General features: G+C 38.1%; 2 protein-coding genes across 6 annotated transcripts; one reads left to right on the plus strand and one right to left on the minus strand.

The window, feature by feature from the left end:
• Positions 1–6,294: 6,294 nt before the first annotated feature.
• On the plus strand, positions 6,295–13,204 carry selenou1a (selenoprotein U 1a). Of its 3 annotated transcripts, none has more exons than XM_027023540.2 (7): positions 6,295–6,334; positions 8,784–8,834; positions 10,877–11,056; positions 11,193–11,284; positions 11,374–11,514; positions 11,683–11,847; positions 12,699–13,204. In XM_027023540.2, exons 3-7 carry the CDS (start codon positions 10,912–10,914, stop codon positions 12,792–12,794), a joined length of 639 nt encoding a protein of 212 aa, XP_026879341.2. In that variant the 5' UTR covers positions 6,295–6,334; positions 8,784–8,834; positions 10,877–10,911; the 3' UTR covers positions 12,795–13,204. The 3 variants fall into 3 exon arrangements, with proteins under 3 accessions (XP_026879341.2, XP_026879343.2, XP_026879342.2); XM_027023542.2 differs by having other exon boundaries at positions 6,297–6,377; XM_027023541.2 differs by lacking the exons at positions 6,295–6,334; positions 8,784–8,834 and adding an exon at positions 8,882–9,377.
• sfxn3 (sideroflexin 3) lies at positions 13,044–21,312 on the minus strand. 3 transcript variants are annotated; one of them, XM_027023536.2, is made up of 11 exons: positions 21,206–21,312; positions 20,205–20,371; positions 19,728–19,898; positions 19,217–19,315; positions 18,647–18,722; positions 18,155–18,240; positions 17,731–17,858; positions 17,115–17,164; positions 16,972–17,021; positions 16,832–16,879; positions 13,044–16,681 (listed from the first exon to the last, which is right to left on the minus strand). In XM_027023536.2, exons 2-11 carry the CDS (start codon positions 20,369–20,371, stop codon positions 16,585–16,587), a joined length of 972 nt encoding a protein of 323 aa, XP_026879337.2. In that variant the 5' UTR covers positions 21,206–21,312; the 3' UTR covers positions 13,044–16,584. The 3 variants fall into 3 exon arrangements, with proteins under 3 accessions (XP_026879337.2, XP_026879339.2, XP_026879340.2); XM_027023538.2 differs by having other exon boundaries at positions 20,205–20,380; positions 21,206–21,278; XM_027023539.2 differs by lacking the exon at positions 21,206–21,312 and adding an exon at positions 21,078–21,195.
• Positions 21,313–21,421: the final 109 nt, after the last annotated feature.

A 21,421-nucleotide genomic window follows, 5' to 3' on the forward strand; every position in this document is an offset into this window, starting at 1 on the left:
CTGATAGTGGATACTGTGAACAAAAGGTTACAGAAACATACAGCAGACAGAAATGCTCAAAATAGGAGGATTATTGTATTAGTGCTTTGGCCTTACCAGTATTTCATCTGGTTTATTGGTCTACATCATGAAGTGACTGATGGAATGGTGACAGGCCTTAAGTGTCACTGAATCATCACACTTAAGATGGGGTATACCTATGCTGACTCATGGATAGAGTATTTTAAGATGTATAGCCTTAGTGTATTGTTTTATATATATATATATATATATATATATATATATATATATATATATATAGTTGGCATAATTTAGGAATATTTTCACTTTAACTACTTAAACAGGGTTCATACAAAAAAACATGTCCTAGTTTAAAAGTAGATGTGGTTAGTTCAGGTCAACATTCAGAGTACAATATATAGAACCTCAGAAAAAAACTGTATGAACAGGGCCGAATAGCAAGGTGTGGCAGGAAGCCTTCATTAAATTATTTATTACACTTTCCTGTTTTGTTCCCCGATAAAATATTGATTATATTTATTCATATAATAAATATAATGCACAGGGAAAAGCTAATATAGCTTCAGTGCTATTGTCATTAATCTGAATACACTAAAATCTTGACTGAGCTAAATGAACAAATAGCCAGGTCGTAAACTACTAGTTTCACAAGTTCAAGGCTGATTATCAGAGTCTGGCACAGTGTGTATATGTTAACTGACTGAAGTTATTTGTTATTTTTATTTTCATCACTGACCAAAGTTTATCTAAAGCTAAAAATGTTTTTTTTTTTTTTGTTTTTTTTTGGGGGGGGGGGGGGGGGGGTTTGCATGAAGATAATAATAATGATACAAATTAAAAATAAAGTGCATTCTATGCATGTGGAATTATTCTTAATACATGAAATATTTAACATTTTTCTGCTAGTTTTAGTGGTAATATTATAATCACCACCAGAATATATATATTTATCTTGCATATATATATTTCACATATAGAGAATATCTATATTTCTCTATGCACCCCTGTTTTCTTTTCCTCAGTTTGGACAGAGCACTCTCCACCATTTCACTGCGAGTTATACTGTGTATGACTATGTATGTGACGAATAAACCAAACTTGAGAATATTTAATTTATTTCATAGATAATTAGTCTTTAGATTAGGGCATGTCAGTGCAAAGTTAAAAACCATACCTTGGAGCTGAGGTTAAATGATTATTCTAATATGGGATATTCTTAGGGTTTCCTGATTCCACTGTCTAGTGGCAATTACAACAGGTTCTTTGGCTTCTTTTCCCTTTGTCTGTGTGCCTATCTGATAGTCTGCTGAGCTCATGAAAGAGTGTGGTGTATCATCCAATGCCTGATTGATGCTGTGACCCTTTGTAGGTGGGCCACATATCCTCACTGCTGATTGGCTTATATACCAAGCACACCCCTAAACTGGGGCTTGTGCACAGAAATCTGTGATCCAGACGGGTGTAGTTGAGAAGCAGGCCCAATTAGCTGCTCCCCAATTTAGCAGAGTAGTGAGTCAAGAAGTTCATGTTAGGCAAATGATGGCAAACTTGGAAAAAGCAGAAGGCACCTGTGATTGCTCGGTAGCCAGCTGGAATGCAGCAGCAGCTGCAGGGTGGGGTGGGGTATCAGCACAGCCTCCCTCTCAGCACATTCCTCTCTGCAGTGGTCAGCAGCAGCCTCACACTTCTCTCTCCCCACTCTCCTAAAAATAACATTTATGCCCCAAATGGATCCACCTCCTCTTATATTTCAGTGTCCCTTTTCACAATCAGTATCTCATAACTGCATGCAGTGCTTCAGTGTACTGATGTTGTAGAAAAGAAAAAAGAATCTCAAGGAATGCAAATACAAAGAATCTACAGATCTTAGTACAATAGCCAAGACTGGAAAAACAACTTGTGACTTGGATATAGCCCATGTCAGCTTGTCTACCTAAGAATCAAGCTGCAGTCTTTAAAGACAGCAATGGACCACAATCCACTGACTCCAAACAATGAACCAATGGAATTACATTTTTAGTTCAGACTAAATAGATACAGACTTTTTTTGGCTAACAAGTCATTATCACCTTTACACTGCTGAGTTAGGACAACTCTGAGGTGACTCAATGCAGGCATAAATTTTAGTGTGAAAATTAATCCACCTTAGCATAAAGAGGCATCATCATTGTAGTGAAAAATTAAATGGCATATCAGGGTCTGCATAAAATGCTTCTGTTTCTATGACAGTCAGCTTGCCTCTTGTGTAGTACTGGAAACAGCAAACATTATACAGCATAACCTTGGTTGTACATGAAGTGCTGCTAGAATTATTTATTTATTTGGAGCCTCACCTCAGTGTGCACATGCACACTGTTGGATGGATCAGTAGTATTTGTTGTTATTTGATAAGTATTTGATAGCTACTACTGTTAGAACACGCTTCAGAACAGGGTTGGACTCTCAGGAACAGTCCTTAACTGGTTTTGGTCATATTTACAGAGAACTTCTTTGTTATTACTTTGCTTCATTATTACATTTTAATTACACCTTGCTATTACATAGTCAGTATATGTTGTAATACAATGTTATTACACCAAGTAACTATGTAGTTATTATACCCCATTATTACATAGTTATTACATATTCAGCATTTATTATTACACATTTTTATTACCTAGCAGTACACCTTGCTATTGCATTTTGATTACTGAGATCATAAATGTTTAGAGGGAAAAGAGGTTTAACATTGAATTAGTTATATTTATAACATTAAAAAAATAAGGGAGTATAGAGATTCTGTGTCCTTTCAGAATGATTTGAGTACCACGCAGAGGCCTCTGTTAGACTTCAGGAGACCGCAGTGCTTATCTCATATTATTGCTCCACCAAGCTCTTATTTAGGATAAGGTCAAAAGTCTTATCTTAAAATGTGGTGGTAACGGGTTCCAACTGGTGTGGGTATTGAATATCAGTTTGCATATATTGACTAATGTTTGGCTATAATGGTGGCTGAAAAACTGTGTAACTTCAGCATAAACGTAAAGAAAATACATTATTTGGATATCTTATAATTGTCAGAAACAAAATCACATGGTAGTGAAAATGCCATTAACCTAGAAACCATGATGACTGATGAACAAATGCTAAAATGTAACATTACTGAAAAAGGAAACGAACGACTTCTGCATTAAACAATTCGTTGTTTAGGGCAGGTGTTAATGGATGGCTTGTTCTTGTCCAGTTTTGCTATTCTCCTTGAGGACTTAGACCCCCATTCACAAATCTACTGACATGTCTGGCTAATTGTTTGAATGCTGATGCACTGGCTCAGCCTACCTTTGCTTTTAACTTAGTTTTTCCTATAGCTAAGTCTATCCTAGGAAATAAACATCACTGTGCCTACACTTGCTTCAGTTGATTATGTCTGATTATAAAGAAAAGATTCATAAACATCCCTGATCTGATAGATGCTTAGAAATGCTTGTAACATTTCTAATTGCGTTTTATCTTTCATTTTCTTGTTGAATCCTTGCCTCCCTTTTTTCCCCTCCAAATAGGCTTATACAGGACATTCCAGCTGGGTCAGTGTGATGGCAGTACAGAGACAGAGGCTGGAGTAATGTGTTATAAATGATGTGTGAGAGAACAGAGGCAGCAGCAGCAATGGCTTCAGTGGATTCCTTTGTGAAAAAGTTTGTAAATTGCGCTAAATGCCTATAGCCTATAGCCTATAGTTGAAAAGAAAAATATGAAATTTCTGTAGGATACATTTACATTCTGCACAATTTTCACAGTTTATCGGGTTTCCAATATAATACAGCCTAGGTGGGCCTAGCTAACATAATTAGCTATAATGTATGACACTGAGTTTGTAAAAAAAACCAAAGTTTGTTATGGTAAGCTTCAACTAACTTACTTTTACTTTTCGTCTTACTCATTTTGTCAGAAGAGAATAGCCTAACGAATGAGAGGGGTTCGTACAGGAGTCAATAATTACATTTTTGTTCTGTTTGACCTTTTGATCTTGTCAATCAAATCAAGCTATAAATCAGTAAAGAAGTATCTAACTTCTTTACTGGCTCTTTTACCAGCCTATTGCCTTGAGGTGTTCCAGGAGGTATTGTGGGTGGGAAACATCTATTATGAAAGTATGTCCTACTATTGGCATGACCAAGGCCGCCATCCTCCCTTATATATTTACAGCTGGAATGCTGAACACAGCTGAAGGTCCTTGACTCCTCCTTACAGAGATGAAGATTTCAGACAGCTGTGCAGCATCCTCTTTAGTTTTGGGGTTTAGGTCCATGATCCACACTTCTCTATGTTCACCACCCAATTGCTCCAAGATCATTAACTCTGATATCTCTGCTGATTTCTGCTCCCATCTGAGCCATCTAGAGAGAGAATAACTCCTTCAGGTACACATGCAGTTTTCCTGGTGTTTCCCCTGGCCTCCACTGCACAAAACCTCTGGCTGTATATCTCCTGTGTTATTTCATACTTGGCAAAAATAGCATCCTTGACCTTCTCATAATCCTCAGCATGCTCAATGTCCATGGCCACATACACTTCAGGCTTTTCTGGTAAGCAGCGGAACAAACCGCACTGCCCGGTCCTTCTGCCAGTGGCAGATCTTCGCAATCTGCTCAAAGGTTGCCAAGAATGTTCACTGTCATCTTCTGGAGTCAAAGGCTGCAGTAGAGACTCTCTGAACCCTGTCAGTACTCTTTGCTCCTCTTCCTCCCCTGTCTCCCTCACTGGCGTCCTCCTCAGGCTGTCCTTGCTGGTCCACTTGCTGCTACAATTATCAGAACTGGTGCTGTAAGCGCTGCCATCACAGCCTGTCTGATGGCTTCTCACTCCACTCACTCGTCACTGGCAGCTTGGCTCTCTATGAACCCTTCTGGAGGATCTCAATCAGTTCTTTCAGCAATGTCCCTGTTAGCTTGGATTTTCTTGTTACCTGCACTGCTTCATTGGGAGTGGAAACTTTGCCTGAGCTGTCGTCCATACCTTGAGACTCAGTATCATTTCACACCTCCTTCAATTGGCAGAATCCCATCAGAAACAGTTCCTGATACTCCTTGTGAGGTCCAAATTACTACAAGTAATAGTAACACTTCTGATGCTACTTGTAATGGTCCAGAGGAAAAGACACATGAGTCTGCCTCAGGTTAGGGTGGAAATGGAGGTGTTTATTCAATCCCAATGCTCCAAGTGAAAAAAAAATGCATATTTACTCAAGGAAAGAAAAAAAATGACAAAAAGAAAAAGAAGCTAAATATATACAAATATGTTGAAGTTCAAAAAGCACTCCTCTAATCAATCACAATCTGAGTATTTTTCAAACACTCCATCCAACTATCTCTCATTCTACTAAGAGTAGACCTTATATAGAGCTAGAAAGGAAGTGTTGTGACATCCCTTCTGATTTTTGCGTTGGAAATGCAACCATAAAAGCTCACCAAGCAAAGGCTACTGTTACTCCTTCAGTGAAGACATGGCTGCTTTTCACTTGTAAGCATTTTTCGTTTCTTAATTTTATTTTATTTAGTTTAAAAAAAAGTTGACCATCATCAATCCTGAAAAGACATAAAACATCTAAGATGTACAGCTAGCTATATGCTAAAACAAATATTAACATTTTGAATTACAACAGTTTTTGTTCAACATTAAGTTTTGTTGACTGCAGGTTTTCTCCTCCTTTGGTTGACAGTTAAACATTCAAAGTTAAACACAATTAATAAAGGCTATTTAAATAAGCATGTGTCTGTTTGTGGTGTATTGGTAGTATGGAGTGCTGGCATCCAGTGGTAAGAAATGCTCTCACAGCAGATTGAAAAGCTCTCCAGGATTGTGTAGTGCAACAAAAATATTTTTAACTAAGGTAAACATGAGATATACAAGTGAAAATAAATGAAAGTATTTCACAAGTTCATTGGTTAATCAATTGAGCAACAATCTACTCTTAAGTAACCCTCAGTAGCCCACAGTCTCTTAGTTGCAAGACTGCATAGATTCATCCATTCTCTCCTAGCAGAGAGCCACAACAACAAAAGCCACTGGGTGGTTTTATACATGTAACCCTACCCTTCTGAGCCTAGAATGTTCCATTACAGCAATAAAAGTTAAAAACAGACCACTTAAATTATTATTTTGTACATGTCTTCTGTGTGTATACACAAACACTAAACAGTCACCCACGAGTATTTATGCAATATTATCGGTAAGTATATACATTTACATTGTCAGTTCAGGCATGTGCAGTCTTTTGTCTTTTACAGGTTCCCCTGTATATAGGACGGCTGTGGTACCACCCAATCTCCTAAAGGTAAACACACTTGCTAGTGGCTCTCTTGTCCTAGGCCAAGCTGGTAAGTATGTAACTCACCATTCACATTATACATTCACAGGGTGTTATGACCGTTTCACACCAAATGCAATTTTTCGGGAAGGCGCAAACGTGACCTAATTTTATTTTATTGTATAGCGACAAAAACCTGCTAACCGTTGCTTATGGTGTTGACATAGCAACATAGAGACTCTGAAATGGTAGATTACTGCTATGGTTTTAAAGGACTCCCCCGTACTCACAAATCTGTGAAATACAATGCGACGCAAGGCGATCGTCGCCTGATACTTTAATTACACTGGACAACAAAAATGCTTCTGAGTTAATAATGTGCAATTCTTAATGATTTCAACGTCCTGAACGCAGATATAACCATGAAAATTTTTTATTGGCCCTCGTTTTAATGATAGCTGCATGTGATCCTTAAGAGACATTCTATTAGGTCCAGCTATAAGATGACAATTTTTAATATTTCAACATACTGAGAAATATTGCATCATATTGTATCAGTTCATGATGATCATAATCAGGAAGGTCTATTGTATCACTGTCTGATGTAAGATTATGCAATCGCTGATGTAAGATTACGCAATAGGGAGATATATAAAGCAAGACACCATAGGACGAGCGATTTATTTCTGTTACTTCTTGTGCTAAATGTCATGTTAGATGTAAATTAAGATGTGTTAGATTAAATGTAATTCCAGCTGCGTTATAAACACTTCTGAAGTGATTCAGATACTGTCAATCAACAAGTATCAATGCCTCGTAACTGTATCAATATTGCAGACAATTTTTGTTACATTTGTGGGGAAGTGACTTTTGCAAATCAGAAGAAGGACATTGCTTCAAATGAAAAAGTGAAGAAGGCATATCATCGGTATGTCGGATGCAAGATCAGTGACCAGGACAAGTCCTGGGTCCCACACATATGTTGTCATACGTGTGCATCAAATCTGTCACAGTGGATGAATGGAAAAAGAAAGTCAATGCCTTTTGCCATTCCGATGGTTTGGAGGGAGCCCAGCAATCACATAACTGACTGCTACTTCGGCATGGTGCCTCCTGTTTCTTGAGGCATTACAAAGAAGAAGAAGTAGACAATAGCATATCCAAATATACCTTCTGCTATCCGATCTGTTCTACATGGCAAAAGACTTCCTGTTCCCGAACCTCCAACAGAAGTTTCTAATGATCTTTCAGACGATGATGATGGAGACAAAATGACTCTGGAGTTTCCTGGACCTTTGACGTCGGATGATCGTCAAGAAACTGATCCTGACTTCAGTCAAGGTGCGTTATCTGTGCCACACAGAATAACGCAGAAAGAACTGAACGATCTCATTTGTGATCTGGAGCTGTCAAAGAGCAAAGCAGAATTACTAGGCTCAAGACTTCAGCAATGGAATCTTCTTCAGGAAAATGTACGAGTGACACTGTATCAATAGCAGCATCTGCAGTTAGAGCCTTTCTTCAGAAAGGTAGATAAGCTTGTGTTCTGCTCTGACAGAATCCAACATGATCCAAAGAATGGCAATTGTTTATAGACTCTTCAAAAATGAGTCTCAAGGCAGTATTGCTGCATTATGGGAATCGTCTTCCATCTATTCCAGTCGGACATGCTGTGGATGTGAAAGAGACATATGACAACATGAAGCAGCTGCTGGATTGTCTTGAATACAGCAAGTATGGCTGGCATATCTGTTCTGTAAGGTAGTCACTCTGTTGATGGGCCTGAAGCTGGGATATACAAAGTACTGCTGTTTCCTATGTGAATGGGACAGCAGAGCACGTTCTTTGCACTATGTGAAGAAAGACTGGCCCCTGAGGAAGTCTCTGAAGATTGGAGAGAAGAATGTGCAGCATTCAGCACTGGCAGAACCGAACAAAATGCTTCTACCACCCTTACAAATCATCTCGGTTTGATGAAGAACTTGGCAAAAGCCATGGATCAGAATGGATCAGTGTTTAAATACCTGTCTGAGAAATTCCCTCAGATCAGAAAAGCAAAAATTAAAGAGGGAATGACGGGTCCTCAGATCCGTCAACTCTTCATAGACGAGAAGTTCGACTACCTGCTTATAGGTGACGAGAAAAAGGCTTGGGATGCATTTCGTCTGGTGTCAACTCACTTCCTTGGGAATGTCAGGGCTGGAAACTACAAGGAATTGGTTAAAGACATGTTGTCAATGCATCACAAGTCTTGTACATCTTGACTGTTTAGGTCGCTGCGAAACAAATTTGAACCGTGTGGCCAATAAATGTACCCGACACTGTAGTTTACATTAGCCTAACTAAAAAGAAGCACAAAGAAAAATCAGTGTATGCATATTCAGATGATTCGTAGTAGGCCTATATGTAATGAAATTATGACCTTTTTAGTCTCTCCCATTTTTATTCACGTTGTGCTGCTTATTGGGTCCCACAGGTCTTGAAGCTCCCGCTGGGAGAGCCAACTTGGTCTGTTCTGCTGTGTCCAGTGAGTCACGCATGGTCACGCATGGTCTACTGTGAAGTGTTTCGTACGCTACCATGGAGGTCTCGCAGTATTTGCGTGGTTCCTCTAAGAGGCTCAGTTTGGAAGTTTTTGTAGTGTTCGGCTTCCCATAATTACAGTCTTAAAATATTAACACATCTGGTAACTTGCAATTTTTAATTATAGCTTTATTTGTGGATTTAGAAATGTGGATTAGGTCTAAAATAATGCATTAGAGGCAACAGCAGGCTGTTTTACGCAGCTATGGCGACTGCATATTATCAAAATAAACATTATCATGGGCATTCACAGTACTATAAAAGTGCTGTTAAATTTTTCAGTAAAGGCAAAGATTTATGCGAAACATTAAACTGTCACTAAAATTCTAATACTAAACGACTGATTTGGAATATAAATATTTGAATGCACGGGAGAGGCGGGCCTTCGCGTCTGCTCGATGTTTCTGCACTCTGTATGTTGGACCTGATTTATAAATAATTTATGTGCTATTTGGAACTTGTCAGAGGCTCGTTTTACACTGGGACAGTGAGTATGTTGCACTGTAATGGTAGCTATGTAGCGTTAGATAATCCGATGTTGACAATTTCTTAATTAACCGTACCCTCTCGGTTCCACGGAAAAATGAAACGGTCCGGCTATTAACTTCATACAGTAGCGAATAGCTAATCATCTTAGCCCAAACGCTAACAGACTGGCAGATAGCGAAGGCCAACACGCAAACTGAGGCAATATATGTGTCCAGCTCTCCTAGCTGCTAACTATTTGTCACGTCAAGATGATTTCTACCTAGCTACCAGTGTTGTAAAATGTGCTTCCTCAAAATGATTTTACTGCTACTTGTATCTTATTTGTGTTGGGGAAATTAATATTTCATAATGGACGTAAACTTAAGGTCGTAATCTAGCTAAAACGTCAGGAGACCATCATGTTTCATAGTTGCAAAGGATTATTAGTAAATTGTAATGTTATATTGTAAAGGTCCTTTTTTATCATTTATTTATTTACCTGATTTACTGACCTGATTTTACACGTTCGAAGTTATGCTTTAGCAACCAATGTATCGTATGACACTACTGTCTTACTGCTGTATTACACTCGAAACAAGCTAAATTTAGCCAAGTTACTAAAGGGCTAAGGTGAGATAAAGCAGTTTAAACAAGCTGGATACAAAGCTCAAGGCTGCACTGTAATCTAAGGACATTTGAACAGTTGAACTCCAAACTCCATGCATTTCCGCACTAATGTTTTCTGTGTACTTTACTCAGTTGGAATATATGTAGCTTGTGTTTAAGACTATTTTCCAAATGGAATAATTTTACGATAAATCATTTTCCCTTCCCTTTTCAAGAGGTTTTCCTTCTTATACCTTTAACAGAAGAAAGGAGGCCTTTGTGCAACTACAACCCTGTTTAGCTATGGTGGGCAGAGGGTAATTAATTCCTCTTGTGACTAATGCCATTTGGAGAAGAGTCCATAATTTAAGGTCCACTGCACTGCAGCCTTGTCTACAGTTGGGCCTAATCTCAGATAATAAACCTCAGGTTTTTACAAATAAATTGGCCCCAAAGAATAAGACTCCTAAGTTAAGTTGCAAACCATGCCATAAGTCAGCAGGGTTCCCTGTGCATGTTGGCACTGACAGTGTTAGTCCACTTTCAACGAGCCAGCCCCATTCTGGGAAAAGCCGCCTTGGCCAGCCCACCGTGCATGAATTGAAAGGTATCACTTTAGTGACCTCTTGAGTCCTTGCTGCACACATTTGTGTAGCATTGTTGTCTATCTTAGCAGCTATGTGAGGTACAAAATGAGGCTGCAGTCAAGCTTTTCATGTATGAAGCACAACTGTCAGTTAAGTCAGAAATCTGATTCTTGGCTGCTAATCAAGTGCTAACCTGAAAAACATCCTCGACAACACCTTTTTTTCTTCTTCTCCATCCCAGATCTGTTGAAATGCTTTCTATGTAGAAAATATTTCTATATATTTTATGTATTTATATTACACACAGTTTGTCCTCTCACTGCAGTTTCATCAGCCATCGTGGAGGGGGAAACGCAAGCCATGGGCATGTGGTCCATGGGGTTTGGGGCTGCGATTGCAGCCATTTTAGGCATAATTCTTGGCAATACTGATTTCTTGCTGACCAAGCCTGAGCATGCGACTCTGGAGCAGTTGCAGGATGCTGACCTCAGAACCACTAAAGGAGGTAAGTATGTGTTTAGTTTCGTCTGCCATATAGGTTTATTATTGAAAAAGCCTTCTGATGACAAGTTTAGTAATGAAGAATCCTGCTTATGATAAAAGAGGCTTTAGGTTAATTATTTTCACTGGTGTGCATTTAGATGAGAAGACATTTAAAGCTAGAACTCTGTGGGAGAAGTCTGGAGCAGTGATCATGGCTGTACGGCGGCCTGGATGATTTTGGTGCAGAGAGGTACTCCTGATGTGTTTTCCTACACTTCAGTTAAGTAAAAGGGCATCTGTCTGATTGCTGGTAGGACTGGTGCTGTTGTATCTATGCAGGAGGCTTCTGAGCTGTCCTCTCTCAAGCCCCAGCTGGATGAGCTCGGGGTCCCACTGTATGCTGTTGCCAAAGAGAACATTGGTACAGAGATTGAGGATTTCAGACCCCACTTTTCTGGGGATGTCTTCCTGGATGAGAAGGTGAGGGTGGATAAGAGAAGTGCATATGTAAGTCATGTTCAAAAAACCTTTCTGCAGATAAGTAAGCGAAGATTAAAACATGCACACTTTTATCTTACATTTTGTAGAGAGATGCTTTTCAGGTATTAAAAGGATAATGCATGTATATGAAAACCTTTTTATTTGCAGCTGGCATTCTATGGGCCACGCCAGAGGAAAATGGGTTTCCTTGGCTTTATTCGTCTGGGAGTTTGGCAGAACTTCATGAGAGCCTGGAAGTCAGGTTTCCAGGGAAACGTGAATGGAGAGGGCTTCATCCTCGGTGGAGTATTTGTCATTGGATCTGGCAAACAGGTGACTTGGATGGAGCATATTTAAATATTAAAAATGTATTAAAATGTAATATAGCAATACAACAAAAGGGTTAAATTAATCACCTTGCCTGTTAACCAGGAAGGTTCAAATTTTCATAAGTCAGTCTCTCACTGCAAAAGCAATTCCTACAACAGTCTTAAAGGAATGGTTCAGTGAAATGACAGTTGTGACTATTTGGTTTCTTATTCCAGGCAATGGAATAAGAAATGGTGCGAACAAGTAATGAAAATGTAATTGGGAATTATTTCCTTGAAGAGGATTACATGCCCAAATCTTTACACATGTATAAAATTGCATGGTAATAAATAATTTGCTAAGTGAAAGTGATTTCCATTTGCATGAGATTATTGCCTCTGTAAGGTTATGACTTTCAGAAATGGGATGAAAATGTCTTGGGCCCACCAGACAGTTACATATTTTTGCTGTAACCTAATGTGTTGAGAATTTGGACAGAGCAAAACTGTGGAAATGGGTTGAGAAACACAGTCTTAAGCCACGTCAGTATATGTTTGTGACATTATTTTAAAAACTGTGCATGATTTGAGCATGTGAAAGTTTGGCCATGTGTTTATGGAAATGATTCCTGCTGAGATTTCTGAAGTCTTATGCATTCTGTGAGGCGAATGTAACTAAAAAGTAACATGCATATCTCAGCTGATTGGCTACATCTGGGTTAAGCAGAAAATTGTGTATATTAGATTTACCCAAACTATTCCCTCTAATATTTTTGTTTTTGCTTTTAAGTCAAGACTAATCAATGCAAGACTAAAGGGTTTATTCTGTAGATGTAAAAGTTTAATATTTTGCTGTTTTTTTTTGTTTTTTTTTAGGGAATTATTCTTGAGCATCGGGAGAAGGAATTTGGAGACAAAGTCAACCCTGTCTCTGTTTTGGAAGCAGCTAAAAAAATTGTGGTGGATAAATAGATTTTTGTATGCCTTCACATTGCACCTCATTTAGTTTACTAATGCTGTGAATATAAAAGAATGCTCAAGTTGTCCTGAAATCTTGATGCTGAGGAATAATCTTAATGTTGGGTATTCAAGTATAACATCACTGTTTACTGCAGTGGTATTTTTGCACTTCAGAAATTGTTGCATTATACTGTGCTGTTCTTCATTCTGTCAGGAATTATTGACTGTCTGCTCCTGGGCTGGTGGTTTGGCTTGTGTGTGTTTTTAATGACAATCTAACTCAAAACTCCCCAGTGAGAGAGCAGATTTGATGCTTTTACACACGCTTTCCTGCTCAACAGGTTTTGGTTAGTGGACGGCCCAAGGTCCAGAAGCAGATGGGGTTTACCATGTACCATAAAAAGCAAGTTACTGAAATCTGATATTCTGAGTTCTTTATATTTCATGTTTTGTGTTTGAAAGACTTTTAACTTGTCTTAATGAGGTCTGTGCTATTTCAGAGGACAGCTCTTTAACCCAAGTTCAGATTTTGATCACTGGAAGAAACAAGTTTTTCACTATAAAGAATTTTATCAAATTCTTTCTAGTCAGTTGATTTCATGTATACATTTATATATTCATATGTTGCATACTACATGTAATTTTACTTCAAAGAATTAAGTGTGAGGTGTGACTGTACAAAGGACAATGGGTATTTGCAGTATACTACCAATTGGAAGCTGTCAAGTCTGTTAACTAAATGGAGACCAAATTTATATAAAGTATAAAGTAGCTTTCCTGGTACAGTGATGATAGCTGTATTGGCTGTATCAAGTCAATGCACAGTGCATTTATGTCTCTAGCACTTTATTAGTTTTGGTAATAGACAAGATCATTCTTCATACCTTTCCAGAAACGTAATGTTTTTGTAATTTAAATATAGTATATATTGTAAATACTCTGAAATAGTTTATGCTTGATTTCACCAACAAAAAATAGCTTGACAATACTATCAAAAGGCATGCAGAATTGAATAGTATCCTAAAGTAAACCATTAAAATAAGCCTGCCCATGTTAGTTTCATACTTTTATTATGCCATAAATAAATACACGACCATAAAATTGAGGACAAAATACATGAGAAGAGACATGGTGCAGCAATGTACTATACAATATCTTAAGAACTGATTGAGGAGTGAGTTCACTTATTGTGCTCTTTTCTAGACATTCTGTGCTCTTTGGCAAGTGCTCATATACATTCTTGATCAGAACATAGCACCTAGTGTCACAAAAGCAGTGTCTTTCCCCAAGTTTTGCTATTTAACATAATTATTCAATATTTAATTTATATTATTTGGTTAAGCATCCCCCATTGCTTAACCAAAGCTCATTATTGTGCTGGCTATGTTTAAAGAAACGCTTAAAATTACCATCATAGTCCACAGCAAGAAACAATCATACAAATATAGTTACAAATAAATTAGTTTTAAACTAACTTCTGCTATCATGCATTTGAAAATTTATGCCTTATTTTCCCATTTTTTTCATATTTATATCCAAAGTCTATAGCAGATTGGGTAAAGTGGTAAATGTATCTGCTACCTTTATGGGACATTTATGCTTTGAAAATTGAGAAAAAATGTTGAAGCTATTAAGGAAAGCTCACTGGTTAAACAAGATCTTTAGAACTGAATATAAGAAAAGGTGCCTTAAATGATTGCTATCATGAACTCATCAGAAAAACTTATTTGGAAAGAAAATGTTGTTTCCCATATTGTAACCATTTATCCCAGTATCAGTATATTGACATTTTAATGTGCAGGAATACAAAATGCATTTTGAGTTTTTCAAATTACACCACTCTTCTTTGTAAAAGAAAAAAGAATACATGGGCTAAAAGGGTCAGTATTCATTTGTTAGACTGTTGGATCTCTCACATTATGTTATGGTATTGATAATTTGTGCCAAAGCTTTATTCGCGATGGTTCAGTAACATACAAGATTGTGAATTTGTCCACATAGAAGGTGCTGAAGGTAAGTGTATTTGTTCATCTAAAACACTTCAGTCAAAACTGTAACACTGCACTCACGTACATTTCTTAACAATGTCATGATATGCAGTTAATCTATTAAATTGATCTTTGCTTTTCCCATTTAAAATAACATTTATGATTAGAAGTAGTTGCACACCTATTGTGCATTTAACATGTATCTTAATGTATGAATATCACATGACAGTACCTGAAAATTCATAAAAGGTCATGTTTGCATAATATACAGCACAATTGATACAAGAACTACTACTGCCACTGTGTGGTCATAAAGAGCACATGTTTCTTAAAACCCTCTTTCAAAAGTCATAGACCTAGTGTTTCAAGTGGTAAGGCAAAAAGAAACACTGCAAGGTAGATTGAATTCATACACAGAAACAGCTCACAAAAACACAGTTACTTCACAATACTTCATGAATTGATCATAAATGCTCAAACTATAATGAGATTTTTAGATGCATTAAAAATTTACATGACAGACTTACTACTAAGCCCATATTTAGTACAATATTATTCCACAAAAAATAATTTTCAGTTGCATCCATTATGGCTTATGTCAGCACTAATGGATGAGTGAGCACATGGGGTAAGTCTAATATAGATAAACAGATATACATTTATATGTAAGATAAGCAGCTATTTGTGTTTTATACATCATATAAATGTACAATACGCAATTATATCTTAAATGGAAACATGAATACTACTTAACTGCAGTAAATAAGTGTTTAAGTGACATAAAATGCCACTGTACTCCATACAGTCATTCACCAACAATGGTTACTTCTTATTGCACTGTCTATGATATAACTAACAGAATATGCCCTTTTTATGCAACTGACTATAAAAAGAAATGCTTATTGAAAACACAAAGGTTACTAAAGGGAAAATGTATCAGCATAGATATTGCTACATCAACAACATACAATATCATTGTTGTTACACCAACAGCATATTTTTCAATGGCTATACATTTTCTCCACTGAGAAACTTAAATGGTTGAAATCCACATAAGGCTTACATATAGATGCTGATTTCAAACATTAGAAATCAGCATATTATGGACCCATGAGTTACCTAAAAGTGTGCATGTTTGCATGTGCAGACAAGTGTCTACCTGCTATACCCACTGGAGTGTCAAAATGCAAGAACCCTAGGTGTCAAGTGCAGTTTACTGGCACCTATGGGGATGTATTCGATGCAATCAATCATTTACAGTGTTAAAGTGGTAAATGTTATGATTCAAAGTTGACTTCCTGAACAGTTGTGTGTTTGGAAGAGTATTCTAGCATTCTGTTCTTGATCTAGCAGAAACAATGGACAGATGTTTAGCTGTTTCAAGCAAAAAAAAGAACAAAATACATTGCTCAAATTTTCTACCATAAAGAAAAATAAATAATGATAAATAAATTCATTAACAATTTGGGACAGTGCATAGGAAAGCACAATAGATTACTTAATAAACATATGTGGTCATTTCCATCAGAGCTGCAATAACATCAACAAACCCTTTTCCTCATAACCCATAACCATAACCCCACTGTACCAGATCATACTAGGCAGCTCAGTGATACTCTGTTGTACAGAAATTTACTCAGGATTGCATATCAACATGAGGGAAGGCAGATGTGAGAAAATATAGCAAAGCAAATACATATGCAGTTACTTTAAACAGGAAACAAAAATCAAAAATATAAATATATTTATTCTTCATACTGTGCCCACTAACATCCCTTTGAGCAGGATGCATCAGCCTTGGCTTGGAGAGGCATTTACAGGCCCTTGTTGAAGTAAACAGTGGTGGTCTTAGGATTGCTCTGTCGTATGCGCTCCTGTAGCTCAGGCTCCAGACTGCTCACCTTCATGGAACTACATGAACGCATGCATGCACATACACACGCACCCACATAAAAGCAATGGAAACAACCATCATCACAGCAGCAAAAATGATCCAACAACCCAACACAAGGCAACCATTTTTACAATGGAGCAGAATACAGCACTGTAACTAGCACTCACCTCTTCTGTGGGAAAAGAGCACAGCACAGCGGAGTAGCAAACACCAGACTAGGAGAGTGGCACACCCAAAACCTTTTATTAGCTGTGATCAAGGCAGTTGTTCTGCATATGGTACAGCACTGGCTGGGAGCAAAACTCACCATAACCCAACGAGGCCAACCTGCACTGGAGCATTGAGCACTGGGAAACGCTGAGGGGAGAGGAGGAGAGAGCTCCAACTTTTCAGCTTCAATAAAGATATCCTAAATAATGCTAGCAAGACTTTCAAGGCTTACAACTTTACCTTCATGAAGGCCTTCTTCTCTAAGGCATTCATTATAACAGGGGGAATAGCTGTAAAAAAAATACAATAAAGTATGTTCCAGGCATTTAAATTAAGCATTTAAATATACTTAATTGCTGGACATTTAAAGCTACAATTCAGAACTTCAGAATCTCAAAATTGGGATGGTGGATTTTCTCATGCCTGGAATGAGGAATGTTAACTTGCTCTGATAAACTATGAACTATATGCTGAAGATAAGGACAAACACCCAATGGCACAATAGAACAACCCTAAAACGTCTAAAATCAACATCAGTTTTCAGTATGTGTAAGCAACGGAGTCAGAAACTTCTATGGCTCACAGTCAGAAAAGGGCAGTCATGCTCTAAAAAAAAAAAAATCAGGTACAGTCCATAAGAACCAGGAGGACTAACTCTCCATTTGAGTATGCATTCCTGACTTAAAGGGTGCATAGCCCTGCACCTGGTGACATACCACTTCACTAAGCACCGATCCAACACTAACACACTGGACTCCAATGTTCCAGTGCTCATGAAGTCAATGTTTAACTGGAACTAATGTGTCAGATTAAGACAGTCACCTTTTAAAAATGTTAAATTATTTTGTGCCCTTACCCATGGCTGGCACAGCCATGCCGATTCGAGACACCACCACCTGAACAATGGCCTGCTGAGCTGCGCTGGCAGACTCCCCCAGGCGATTACCCTCCTCATCAGTGATGGGAATTCCATATTTGAGTTCTCTGGGTGAAGCAAAACAAAGAGTGAAGAGGTATTCTCCATATTGCATCGACTGTCCATGAACGGGAAAATTTTAAAAGAATAATAAACATCCACCATTGTAGTCATGCGTTTATTCCACTGACCAGTTTAATTGATTTGTTTTATATATGATAGCATTTTATTAAAAAGCCCACCTAGGTAGAAATATTGCAAATTGTGTACAATTAATGATACATGGTATCAGACTATTCTTCATAATAGTCTGTTTCTGCATCTTTCCCTGTTAAACATTAGATAACTAAATATTTTCACACACCTTTGTCTCATGAAGGGAATGTTGATGCAGTTTGCTGCTGCCACTGCAGCAAATGGAACGAAGCGGGCCACGATAGCTGGCAGGTGCTAGGGGCAGTCGTGTTAAGGTCAAATTAGCACTTGAAACATGAAACAGTAGTCCATAGTACAACAAATAAACCTGCCATTCCTGCAACAAAATCTATTTCCAAAATACAGAGGATCCTTCTCTAATAAGCATCCTTATATTTAAAACTTGGAACTTCAAAGGCAATATGTCTATATTGTACATTTTGTTCAAACAGAGACTAGTGTTTCTCAAAATAGCTTTCAAGGGGTGCTAACAGTTACTCTGATTTTTTACACTTTGTTTTTAACAACTTGAATGCAAGGAGTTAAACACCACAGAATGCAGCTTTCACATTTACCTAAAATAACCGACAGTGGGAATAATGTGCACCAAAATGAGGACACTAGCGCAGTGCGATGTAGCAATTAAAAATAAAAAGATTACCTTGGTTAGGGACTTGAGGCCAAGAGCAGTAATTACAGCCCCTGTGGTAGCACTTACGTATGCTGCTCCAAGCTGACTATAAAAGCATGTGCGCATACACACACACACACACACACACACACACACACACACACAAACACACAAACACACAAACACACAAACACACAAACACAACACAAACACACACACAAACCTCTTCACAGAGGGCCTATAACTGTCACAGTTAAACTACAGAATTAATCACTTTCCATATTTAGCAGTAAATACTCTCAAACAATAAATGTCTGGCTACATCATGCACCAAGTAACCAAGGCAGGATCGTCTTATAGCGCCAGGGCAATCATCTTACAATACACCAAAATATATTAAAGATGCAATTACCTTAACATGGCATCTGTACAAACATCTACTTAAAATAATAATTGGCATGTTTGATGTAATGACTAAATATTTTCTACAACTACTTAGGTGGTGTAATATAGCAATCAAATGGGCAGGGGTGTTTTGTTGTGAGGCCTTCTTAAAAAGACCTTCTGCTAGTGTTCTAAACGAGATCACAGCCTCCTTACTTCATGGTGATTGGTGCATCTCCACTGCGGTTTGTGTAGTTGACAATGGCATTGAAAGACTGGTTGACCCACTGCCAGAACACAACTGCCGGAGTTGTCCTGGATACACAGGGAGGGAAAACAGTGGGAATGCATATTGATAACAGAAAATGTGTAGATGCTTTAGATACAATTTGTGCTTTACAAACATATACAAAAATTCTGAATAATAATGTCACAGCATAAGAAACACATAAAAACAGCAACCACAAAGAAATCCTTACAAACCCTGAAATTCGATTGAGAGGTCTTTTCCATTGTGACTCATTTCTGCATGACTCACCAAACTGAGTTGTGATATTTCTGGCAGATCTTTGAGGATTATCTCCATTTTCCCACCATGAATTAAGATTATCCCACTGCCCACTCACCATATTATAGGTAAAAAAGGAAGGCTACCTGATAGTCACAGTGTATGATACATACATAAAGTGATTGTGCATAATACTTGAACTGAATGCCGTGTCCTTACCTATAGAATGTGAGCATACAACCTGTGATGGTCATGTTCATGGGCACTTGCGCAGACATGCGGCCAATCAGAAGCATCTTCTCGCCTGTGTCTGGGTGGAAGGCAGAGTCGTAGATGTATTTGGCCCTCCATAGCTGATCTTCTGTTAGCCCAGGTTGCACAATACCCTGCCTGTGTAGGAGAATGCGCTGGTCACCATGTATAAATATGTGGACAGATTCTTAAAATCATACACTGCTCTGTTATGACATACAATAAGTCACCAAAAATACCACTTAGGCATTAGACATAAGATGTCAAACAACGATTAAAAATGTACCAAGGTAAGCCATCCAGTTGTATCACTATCTACATAATACCAGTTTACTGTATTTATTTCAAAGCCACAAGTTTATTATAATAAATAGGTTTCTACATAAACTGACCAGGTGTCAATGAGTCTTGCACCAAACCAATGTTCAATTAACCCCAACAGACCTGTAATTCTCTATAGTGACTCTGGCATCCTCCAGAACCTCACTTGACAGAAGCACGTTTCTTGGGTCGGTCACCATAAAGAAATGCTGGGCTCTGCCCATAAATGTACTCTGGTCCCATCGCGGCTCCTTAATGTTGATGTTCAGCGGCAAATCTCCAGACATCATCTGTTACTCCCGTGTCCATGAAGTAAAGAACATGCAACCTCTTCACCTCACAGTTCATTTGAGACACATCATGGTCACACTCTTAAGCTTACTGATTCAAATCTTGTTTATCGACTCGAAAATGGCATCTTTAAATGTCTTCACTAAAACGTGAAACATTCATTAGGTTACAAATATCATACTAACACACTATGACTCAAGTTCGCGCCTTCAGCGCGTCAACTGAGCAAATCTGACTAGCAGGTGATGAGGTATCAGTTTTAAGTTTACCGCTCCATTTAGTTTCAAGTAGTACATTAATGTTATAGGACCAAACCATTAGCTAACTAACTAGGTGTTAATCATTATTAAGATCTAAAACGAAATGTACCTGGCTAAGATAGCTAGCTAGCTATATTAGCCAGTTTAACATGTTGCTAACATTAGTTATCGCAACAGTACCGGTTACCTATGTGTCGCCTAGCAAGTTTTCTCTAGTTAAGTAGCTAACGCTAGCTAACTTGCTACTCTAGTTAGATCGCTAGGTATGCTGATGCTGATACTACATGGCTACCGTTAACTATATCAGCATTAGCTACCATTTTAGATAGCTAGCTAACTGAATATGCTATCAATTAGAAATACACTAGCTAACCAGCTAGCTAGCTGTTAAGCTAGCTAGCTAGGTCAACTAGCTATTACTAATGTCATGTTCATAAATACTAACATTGTTGCCTCAATAAACCGTAACGCTGATTGTTCAAACCGTCTAAGACGACAAACATACGTCTGTCAAAGTCTAATCCAGCGAATACATCTGGATGGACATTATGGAATACTTGAAAATTAACTGACCTCCCAAATATGTTTCACTAGTGTAACTTTCCGGTCAATCTACCTTGAAGCTCAGGGTCACAAAACCACCCAGCTAGCCAGCACAGCCTAACTCTGTGGTCATAGCCCTGAGAACGCCTTTGAGTGAGAAGGCGGCGGTTGGGACGCATGAGACTATTGGCCGGGCGGACAGGGAGTGTCACGGCAGGATTGGTTCTTGCACTGAGAGGCGTAGTG

Source organism: Electrophorus electricus, chromosome 11 (genome assembly GCF_013358815.1).
Source record: "Electrophorus electricus isolate fEleEle1 chromosome 11, fEleEle1.pri, whole genome shotgun sequence".
Classification (NCBI taxonomy): domain Eukaryota; kingdom Metazoa; phylum Chordata; class Actinopteri; order Gymnotiformes; family Gymnotidae; genus Electrophorus; species Electrophorus electricus.

Coding starts and splice junctions, on each gene's coding strand:
- sfxn3 (XM_027023536.2), bottom strand. CDS start 20,371: ATGATGTCTGGAGATTTGCCGCTGAACATCAACATTAAGGAGCCGCGA. Junction 17,165..17,730: donor CATGGCTGTGCCAGCCATGG/GTAAGGGCACAA, acceptor TTTTTTTTACAG/CTATTCCCCCTGTTATAATG. Junction 17,022..17,114: donor AGAAGAAGGCCTTCATGAAG/GTAAAGTTGTAA, acceptor CTCTCCCCTCAG/CGTTTCCCAGTGCTCAATGC.